This window comes from Electrophorus electricus, chromosome 18 (genome assembly GCF_041902795.1).
Source record: "Electrophorus electricus isolate QZ-2024a chromosome 18, ASM4190279v1, whole genome shotgun sequence".
NCBI classification, from domain to species: domain Eukaryota; kingdom Metazoa; phylum Chordata; class Actinopteri; order Gymnotiformes; family Gymnotidae; genus Electrophorus; species Electrophorus electricus.
Window position 1 is genome coordinate 1,923,599 of NC_137514.1, and position 10,186 is coordinate 1,933,784.

The following is a 10,186-nucleotide window of genomic DNA, read 5'->3' on the forward strand; positions in this document are numbered from 1 at the left end:
AGTGTAGATAACCGGCTAGGTTAGGCTCGGCTGCGCCTGAAGCGCTCTGGCCACTTGTCAGCCAGCCAGACAGAACGTGGCTGACCGACCTGATGGCTGACCTCCTAGGAAACCTTTAGTTTCACATCAGAATTGTACCGCTCGCCTTGTTTTTTTGAGGCATTAAGATCGTGACTCAAAGTCGCTGGCCTGCCTCATCGCTTGTTTGTTCTAGTGTCTTTGCGGGTAGGCACCTAAATATGACCTCGCTGTCCTCGACCCTGCATCCGGGCTCGGGCTCATCGTGCAGAGCATTGCCAGGGGAGGAGAGTCGGTCGGTGTGTTCAACACTCTGCACACACACACACATACACACACACACACGCGGTCGTAAATCATTTAAACCTGAGCGTCCTGTTTAAAAAAACAAACCAAAAGGAACTCTTCGTTGACCCCACAGTTACTGCCAAAAGCCTCTCTGCTGCAGATTCTCCGGGACGGCGGCGCTCAAGAGAAGGTTTTCACGCTGAAGGAGGTCAGGCCTGCGTACAGCTACTAGGTTTATTATGGGAAATGTAATTTTGCTCCTCTTAAACCCCATCTGCAAACCTGCCCCTTGGCAGAATTCCAGCTATGTTGAAAATATTTTCACCAGAAACGTCTCCTTGTGATGTGTCCCTAATTTCTACAGGTCATGCACTACCTTGGCCAATACATTATAGTAAAGGAACTGTATGATAAACAAAGGCAGCACATTGTCCATTGTCAAGATGACCCTCTTGGAGAGCTGATGGAGGTTGAGAGTTTTTCTGTTAAAAACCCAAGGTAGGTTTATACCTGCTGTAAACTAAGTGAAACTAGTGTAACATGTAATAACAGTAAAATTAGATAGTATTTTCCTAACATGACATCACAGATTAATAGGCTACTATCTGTTTCACAGCCCTGTCTATGAGATGCTGAAGAGGAATTTGTTTAATTTGAATGGTAAGTTGCCTGCTACTGCTATTTAGAGTTTTATTTTTGTGAACATAATTTAAATTTGTCTACTAATGTGTGATTCCAGTAAAATTTACCATGTGTAGATTTTTTGTGAGTTAAACTTGTATGTGCGCAGGCATACGTGTGTGGAGGGTTTTTTTTTAGAAAAATTGAGTCATACATGGATTTAAACTATAGAATCTTACAAGGTTGACTCTACTGTCATTTAATATATTTTCTCACCCACACAGACCTTGATAATGGCACGAAGCTTTTCTCATTTCTAAGAATTGGTGTATGCTTTTTTAATAAAGGGCAAAGGTTTTTTTGTTGTTGTTGTTTATTATGTCTTATTTGAAATGCAGACGCAGCAAAGAATGTTTCAGTCGGCAAGGATTCTAATGAGTCTCCCTGTGAAGATCCTGGTGAGGTAAAGCGACAGCTTGTGCATAGGAGACGCGCTGTTCGTCTGCCCCTTTCATGGCAAATGGCAGAAACCTCACAGATCCTCACTGACGACTTGTAAGCTGACAGCAGCATTAACATATTTTGTCATAGTTATTTAAAAGTACTATTTTGGAGTGAGATAGGAAGGAACACGGATCTATGGCAGAAATAAACAGAGCATAAGTATGTTCACACACATCTTTTCCTAATGCTGATCAGTTAGCTGAGGGAAACTTTGACAAATTTCAGTTGATTTTGCTCATACGCAGTTCCGGTTTTTGAGGATTTTCGAGTTGGTGCCTGTCCACTGCAGTGAGCCTGCTTGTGATTTGCCATGAGAGGGTAAGAGCAGAGCAGCCAGCTCCGCCAGTCGTGTGTGTACAGAGTGGCACCGTCTCTGTACATCCCCGTGGCCGGCTTTGCCCGATGGCCCTTGGGGGAGGAGAGGGGAGGGGCACCACCGCTGTGGGTGTGGCCAATGGGGAAAGAGTGTCTCTGTTTGTCCCTCAGAGTTTCCTTCTCTGCCCCGTCGCTTTCTCAGGCTGGTCGGCAGCTCCGTTTGCCACTCACCAGCCTTCTCCACACTTTCCCCATCTGTCCCACACCTTCCTACCCGTCAGCCACAGCCCAGGGGTCGATGTGGTGGGGGTATAACGCGGGAACGCTGTGGGATAATTAAGAGTCTGGGTCGGGTGTGAGCAGCGTGGCAGTTTGGTGATTCTTCCGTTGATGCTTGCAGTGGCTACACCTTTTTGGCAGAGGGTGGGACGTGCAGGGAGGAGCTTAGAACACAGGAACAGGATGTAAAAATAGTTGCATGGTATGCATGGTTTTAAAAGGTGTGGTCACTTTTGATTTGCAGAATTTATCTGATACAGTGCCTTAACTTTTAATATTTTTATTAACTTTATTTATTTTTCATATTTTTAACATATCTTGAATGCTGGTAGGCAATCTGTTTACCCTCATATGTGCTTTAAATGTGCTTTTTGCTTCTTTTTTTTCCTACCGCAAGTTCAACTCGCCTCTGCAGCGCTACTGCCCGCGGCTTGCGCCCTCTGTCTCCGTGCCGGACATCGCCGCCTGCAGCCCGTTCCTCCCCACCCACAAGGACGAGGACGCCAGCGGTGTGGATGTGCCCGACTGCTCGCGGACCGTGTCCGACCCCGTCGTCCTCTCTTCCCACCAGGTGTCCCGCACCCTGCTGCCCCGCTGCGGCGGCTCACCCAAGGGGAAGGCTCCCGCGCGGGCTGCGCCGGGCACCCAGAAGCGCGAGAACCAGGAGCTGCTGGACGGCAAGGCCAAGGGCGGGCGCCAGGCTCTGCTGGAGCCGTGCCGGCTGTGCCGCGTGCGGCCCCGCGACGGCAACATCATCCATGGCTGCACTGCCCACATGATCACCTGCTTCTCCTGCGCGCGCAAGCTGCACCGCTTCCACATGCCCTGCCCTGGCTGCGGCCAGGTCATCCAGAAGGTCATCAAGGTGTTCATAGCCTAACCGAGGCGAGGACCTGACTGTAGAGGTGAGTGAACTACTTCAGGACGTCGTTATTTCCATACTATCTGACCCCTTGTCACCCTGATGCTGAGCTTAACAGCGAGTGGAGTGGAAAGCTGGTCTGTTTGCACATGGACATCAGACACACATTTATGTCTCTTTGAATAAGAGCAAGTTATTCATTTGGGATGCACACACCAGGGAATGACTGCTGGGTCAGCAGAACCTGAGCAGAATTTTTTTTTTACTTTGGTGGTACTGAAGAAAAACCTAATTCCAACTTCTCTTATCTTATTTTATTACTGAGTCACTTATACCTGCCATAATCATGAATCACGATATGCTTTTCCCACTGAAAAGTACCTTGTAGAGGTAAACAAAAGAACAGGAGCTATATGGTAATATAGATGAATTGACTGGTATTCATATTTCATGAAGTGTGACTTCATCTTAGTAAATAAAAGGAAAGGTTTGAGTCAATATGGGAAGCATAAATTGTTATGGTTTTGGAATAAAAGGAGTTTATCAGCCCACCTTCTACTTTAAAAAAAGGATTGTGTGCTACCAGGCATGTATGGTACCAGGTGTGTGTATGGTACCAGGTGCATGTGTGGTACTAGATGTGTGGTGCCACAATAATGCTTAGATTGCTTAGACAGATGTGCAGGCCATCATTAATCGCAAAAAATACAATTTTTAAAATAATATAAATAGCTTAAAATGCAGTGTTCCCTCTGTCAGGTAAGCCTGTTGCTTTTCTAATGTAGCCACATTTTCACCCTTCATCCAAAAAATACCTGTGCATGTTGAATCAATAACAATACCCAGTATATCACCAAGTAGTGATGCAGCAAGGGTAGATATCGATGTCTGCGTTGTTTTTCTTTCACGCAATGGATTTCCACCGCAATGGATTTCACCTCCCCAGGTGTTCAGACTGTCTGGCTTCCCCAGTGCTCACGTGCTCATTTGTGACCCGGCTGATTGATTTTGTGCCAACTCCGGCGCCAGCCTGAGACAGATGGGTCCGTAGTTCCTGCCACCCCACCCCCCTCCTTGTTCTGCTTCCATGGGCTCCTGTCTGATCCCTCTGTGCTGAGATTGGATGTGCACTTACCCTGGCTTTACCCAGGTTGCACGGAGGTAGGCCTGATGGGAGTGTGAACTGGCCTCTCTTTCAGCACTTGTAACCGGTAAAGTTGCACTGAATTTCCCTATTTGCTGGACGGACTACTTGCAGACAAACCTTGTTTTTCCATCTGTGTGCTTTTTTTTTTTTTTTTTGTGCTGAAGCTCTAGACCACACACACACACAAAAGTGTGTTTCTGGCCAGAGGTTGGAGCCCTTTTAGACCCCCACTAACCCTTGAGGCAAAGGAGACACCACTTGAATATTAAAGAGCCTGTACTGTACTGATACTACAGGCTCTGTTTGGTACTTATTTAAGCTCAAAGCACTATCTGAAGATGCTTAAATTGCCCGAGTCAGATGAAGAGCTTCAGGACTAATCATATAAAGAAATTTATGTGCAATATATGCTCAACACCCAAGTGAGATAAAATAAACCTAAACGGTCTTTTCACTGCACACTTAATGGATTTAAGGTGTATATGACCAGCTATACTGTCTAAACAGACCTTTGTCTTTCATCTAAGGATGCATAATCTTTCAGGGCTCAACCTTTTGCATTGTTTATTTCTGATTCAGATTACTAATTAAAATGTAAATGTAGCACCATGTCTGCTCTGTTCTCTCTTACACAAACACACCTTCCCTTTAGTCCAAGACTAGACTTTGCAGTATTGTTACCATAAACAACTTAACTGTTCCCTAAATAACAATCTAACCCTAATGTAAGTTATTCATATAGATGAGGAACAGAACAGTATGGTAGATAAGTGTGAAGGGGTACATGTATACTATGTCAGTATTGAGGCATCGAGTTTTGTTGTTTTGGTTGCGTTAACAGCAAAAATTATAACTGTCGTATATTGTGTATATAACTTTATTTACAGGCAAGTCACCGGTGAGAACTTGGAAGTAAAGAGGGGTCTCACTGTCACGAAGGTAATGGCTTGTGAATAAAACTACAGTGACTAAAAGACTGAAATACATCCTCATGTTATTTTAATGGTGTTCAAACTTCTGTACATTTTTCTATTAAATAAGTAGTGTTTACTCTCTTTTGAGAACAGTGTGTGTAACGTCCAGTTGCTGAGAGCCTAATTTCCTCTTGCAGTATGTCAAGGAGATGATTTCTGTATGGGCCTCTCCAGTGACGAGCTTTCCCTGTCCACTTCTGATGGTCCCTTTAAAGCATTACTTCTGTATATTCATGTATGCTGATGAAGGATCTCTGGCAAATCTTTTTCTACCACTTTTTGCTTGTCAATTTGAAAATTCCATTTGTAGGCATGTTCAGTGCTTGCTTCAGTGTTTAAGCTGTTTTAATTATATACCACATTTATTTACTATTTACTATTTACCTGTGTAAAGTCACAATCAGGGACTTTCCATTCAAATAACCACCAGCTAATGATGTCAACACTTTAAACCAGCTGAAAGGTGTTCTTTGAAAATCACTGGTTATAGACAAAACTATGCATTTGGAATAAAGAAATCTTGGCATTTGCATCTGTACACCTTATTTAGGCATATGTACTAAAGCCCACACCTTGCTGTGTGTTTGTGGTGCAGCTGGACAGAACAGTTACACTGATTGTTACGCTCCCATCTTTGAGCATTCTCTGTTTCCCTGGTTATCTACCTGATTTCTGTGTTTTCCTGCTCTCGTTTGTTTTCCATGGTTCATAGTTTGGTTTCCTTCATAGTTCCCTGCTCTACCTAGTCTGGGTGTAAACACGAGTCTCAGGGTGATGATTTTTTGGTTGGATTTTCCCTATGTTTTTCTTCATTTTTGTAAATCTGTACCACAGTAAGACTAGGACTTTGTAGTGCCTCCTTTTGAAGAATAAAGTGGTATTGTGTTCTCTGCTGTCTGCTAAGTTCACACAGCAAATGCTAAACTATGCACAACAAACACTGAACCACACATAGCCAACACTGACAGACTATAGCAGCACTGCAACCACTAAAGGATGCACAGCAAACACTAAGCGATGAACAGCAAACACTGGCAGACTACAGCAGTACAGCAAACACTAAATCACGCACAGCAAACCCTCAACTACACACAGCAGACACTGACAGGCTACAGCATCACAGCAAACACTAAACCATGCACAGCAAACACTAAATCTGGCACAGCAAACACTGACAGGCTACAGTAGTACAGCAAACACTAAACCATGCACAGCAAACATTAAGCCACACAACAGACACTAACCCATGCACAGCAAACACTAAACCACACACAGCAAACACTAAGGGATGCACAGCAAACACTGACTGACTACAGCAAACACTAAACCATGCACAGCAAACACTGACAGGCTACAATAGTACAGCAAACACTAAACCATGCACAGCAAACATTAAGCCACACAACAAACACTGACAGGCTACAGCAGTACAGCAAACAGTAAACCACGCACAGCTAACACAGAGGCTACAGCAGCACAGCAAATGCTAAACCATGCACAGAAAACACTAAACCACACACAGCAAACACTGAAGCAGGCTGTAGCAGCAACTATACCAGGGACAGCACCACAGCTTTTCCGCTCAACAACATACGAGCACAACGTCAGCTCACCAACTTCATCGTCATCATCTCTTAGCTTCATCATCACCACTGACCACTTCAGTGTGTCTCATAAGTGCATTCCCAACACAGCACTGAGCTGGCACGCTAGTGGGTGCTGGGCTGGCACAAGTGTACCAGGCTCAGCTCTGGGATTATGGAGTTGACACATTTACTAGACGCCCTTCCTCACAGAACGTGTCCTAGTCAGTACAACAGTCTGAGATTGAAGTGACACACTGCTGAATACAAATCTAGTACCCAGAAACATTACAAACTGAGCATATCATTTGTGTAATAATAAATCGTGCTGATGCACTACCAACCAAGACGAGCTATACCAGAGCTGGAGGATGGCTGACATAAACTGGGCCTGGCAACCCGTGAGTTAGTTTCAGTACAGAGTTCAGTGTCTGCCAGGAGGCCCCATGCTCCGCAATGTGGCTTCTATGGGACTGACATACACAAATGTGGTGCTAGATGTGGATCATTTCCACAGGTCTTAGACCAGTTTTACAGCTTTGCTCATACTACATATATTGTGTATATATATACTCAACCATATACATTGTACATTATGTATATAATCATAATATACATATATTGTACATACATTGTTAATATATTTTTGTACATACATAGAATATATATATTTATCTGTATATATATATTTTTTCTCTATGCACCCCTGGTTCTCTTCCTCAGTTTGGACAGAGCACTCTCCACCATTTCACTGCGTGTTGTACTGTGTATGACTATGTATGTGACGAATAAACCGAACTTGAACTTGTACTAGCTGGACAAAGGAACCTGATCCTGGATCAGTGTAAAAACAAGTCACCCTGACTAGACACCAGCCTTCTGAAAACATGCAATTCCTGTCAGAAACAGCTAGCGTTGATATTAGAACTATACAGGCTTGTAGGAAAGCGCCTGAACTACATCAAAGTGAGTCCAACATTAACAGCCATGCAACTGAAAGTCCAATGTCAGACTAAGTTTGTTCTTGTAATTCTAAGCAATGAAGCCAAAAAAGAGAGAAAACTTACCTCAGACTGAGACTTCTCAGACGGAGGAGAGATATACAGTCATTATTAATTCAGGCCAAATACCTCCTCGCTGGTCCTACAGGAGACCTGACTATCATAGTCTTATTCCATTCTTCTTAAGTAGCCCAGGAATAATTATACGTATTCATTTCCACCAAAAGGGAGCAAATACACATTAAAGTTTACAGAGTCATCTAATATTCTCCTTTATTTGATGAGTGATGATACTAAATTCTGAAGACTTCACTTAAAGTCTGCCAGCATAAGTGATGGCTCATAGATGTGTTAGCGTAACTGCATTATGCACAGTACATGTAACCTCATCTGTTAAATGGATATTTTATAACACAGGGTAAGTGGGTTTGGGAGTGTGACTCACCATGGAATAGACTGAAGACGTGTTGGAGACCAGAGTTAAACTGGAGCCAGACAGACAGAGAGAGAGAGAGAGAGAGAGAGAGAGAGAGAGAGAGAGAGAGAGAGAGAGAGAGAGAGAGAGAAAAACAGGAGATATCAGACATTTAGGCCACATGTCTGATATTTTTCTGTAGCCAAGTGACTCACAGTGCAGTAAGGCTGAGGTTAAGGAGATGCTACATCATGCTAATGGGTGGAGAGCTACATCAGTGCTTAGACAGCTTCTGTGTGTGCGTTTGTGGACCATAAAAATGAAAAAAATAAGAGCCATGTCAAGTGTTTGTTCAAATGACACACTAATAAGTGACACATTAACAAAGTAACACACACACTCACCTGTTGTAAAGTATCATGCATGCTGTGTAAAACAAAACATTGTGTAAAGTAACAGGCATACATGCTGTGTAAAGAATACGTTGTGTAATGGAATGGAACAGCATCACTTACAAAACTGCATCTCAGACAACAGATGGAGAAGCAGGAGAAGGTGTTTGCATATTTTGCATAAAATCAGCATATTTTAAATAAGTACAGGAGTTTGCCTAAAGGTAGTATGATTTCAATATGGGTTTATGAAAAAATGGTACAGTTAAATTTGTGCACTTACTCTACTGATAAACAAGGTTCTCTACTGTTATGTGGTAGTAGAATTGTCTTGGCATTTTGGGAAATTTCTGAGCAATAGGTCTCCAAAATCAGCCTAAATGAAATGAGTGCTCCCTTCCCTTTGTACATACAGCCCATCGCTTTAAAATCTCCTATAAAATATACATCCTTTGTTGAAAAGTATGTCTTATTGCTTGGAGATTAACAAGATTAAAGAAGTACGCAACACTTAGCTACATAAAACCATTCTGTCCGGTTATTGGGAGAACTTTAACTTTCCAGCAACTGCAGTTTTATTAGTAAAATTATTTTGATGTACATAATGCTTTTTGAGTTCCTCTGTAAAAGATTATGTGAAAAATAGATACACCCGGAGCAGTAAATGTAACTCTCAAATAGGATTCAGCATTTCTGAAGCATTGTAAAAATGTCATTTGCTATTTTGGCATCTTGTGACTGTTTATGTTTTGTATATCATCTGGTTTCGTATCATTGTTCTCTGTTTGGTTTGTTCTGTTCTGTTTTAGTTTCTGTTTTGTTTTCGTTTTTTTCTGTTGTGTAAGGGTGTTTATTTTGTGGTTTCCAAAAAATTGCGACAAGCTATTTTATATGATTCTGTGATTCAGTTTTGCCAGTGAATGGCAAAAATGTCATTTGGAAATCCAGTGTTATTTTTCTTAGATTATTACTATTTGCTTTTAGTGGATGTGAATTATAACTGAGTAAGGAAAACTTTTAAAATAAGATTAGTCTCTGAAGACAAAAATATTTACTCAAAAATTGAAATAAAACACAAAATTCCAGTCATTGAGAAAATGCATGCATTCACTATTTATAAACTCTGCTTGTTCTGTAAGAAAAATACATCTAGACAATTTTAAATATATAGAGCAATCAGATTATACATAAATTTCATATTTTAGTAAATAAAAGTTTAAAAATGTAAAAGTTTAAATACACACACAGAATGTTTCTCTCTCTCTCTCCCCCTCCCCTCACATCATTTACTCTTCACTTTACAATGGAATTTTGGTGAAAGTGTTGTTCTGTCTGGACCTCACCACTCTCACGGTGACCTCAGTCTTCTCTCTCTGAGCAGCCAGGATTGTTTGTATCTGCCATTTCTGTGGTCAGATTGTGGTTACTAAGCCTGTTCTTGGTGAAGAGCTGTCTCTCTGTCGATCTCTGACCATGTAGAGATATTCTGATCATTCATAATCTCTGTTTAGGGCCTTTAGCCTGAGTTTTGGTGTCATTGTCCCAGTGTTCCAGACAGGCTTCTTTGCTTTGTCTGATAATTTTGTAAATCTGTCTCAGTACCATCTGACAGGAAATAAAACACAATAAACTGAGCTGAGGACTAAGACTGAGGACTGAGCTCTTGGGTTTTAAATGTGGCAACTTTGCCAGTTCAAGTCCCACCACTGCCATCTTCCAATTAAAAGTTGAGTATTGTCTCATTTTTCCACCACAAGTACCTTAACCATTAAGATACCTGTTGGGCC

The 10,186-nt window shown here is 42.2% G+C and overlaps 1 protein-coding gene across 1 annotated transcript; it reads left to right on the forward strand.

Moving 5' to 3' along the window:
• Positions 1-239: 239 nt before the first annotated feature.
• On the forward strand, positions 240-2,905 carry LOC113568350 (protein Mdm4-like). Its single transcript, XM_081701565.1, has 7 exons — positions 240-317; positions 440-514; positions 671-804; positions 923-966; positions 1,326-1,390; positions 1,918-2,055; positions 2,423-2,905. The coding sequence occupies exons 1-7, from the start codon at positions 240-242 to the stop codon at positions 2,903-2,905; spliced, it is 1,017 nt and encodes a 338-aa protein (XP_081557691.1).
• Positions 2,906-10,186: the final 7,281 nt, after the last annotated feature.

Bases quoted from the DNA above. Each gene is read 5' to 3' on its own strand.
- LOC113568350 (XM_081701565.1), top strand. From the start codon at position 240: ATGACCTCGCTGTCCTCGACCCTGCATCCGGGCTCGGGCTCATCGTGC. The intron at 805-922 runs GTAGGTTTATAC...TCTGTTTCACAG, and splicing joins TTTTCTGTTAAAAACCCAAG to CCCTGTCTATGAGATGCTGA. The intron at 2,056-2,422 runs GTATAACGCGGG...TCCTACCGCAAG, and splicing joins CAGGGGTCGATGTGGTGGGG to TTCAACTCGCCTCTGCAGCG.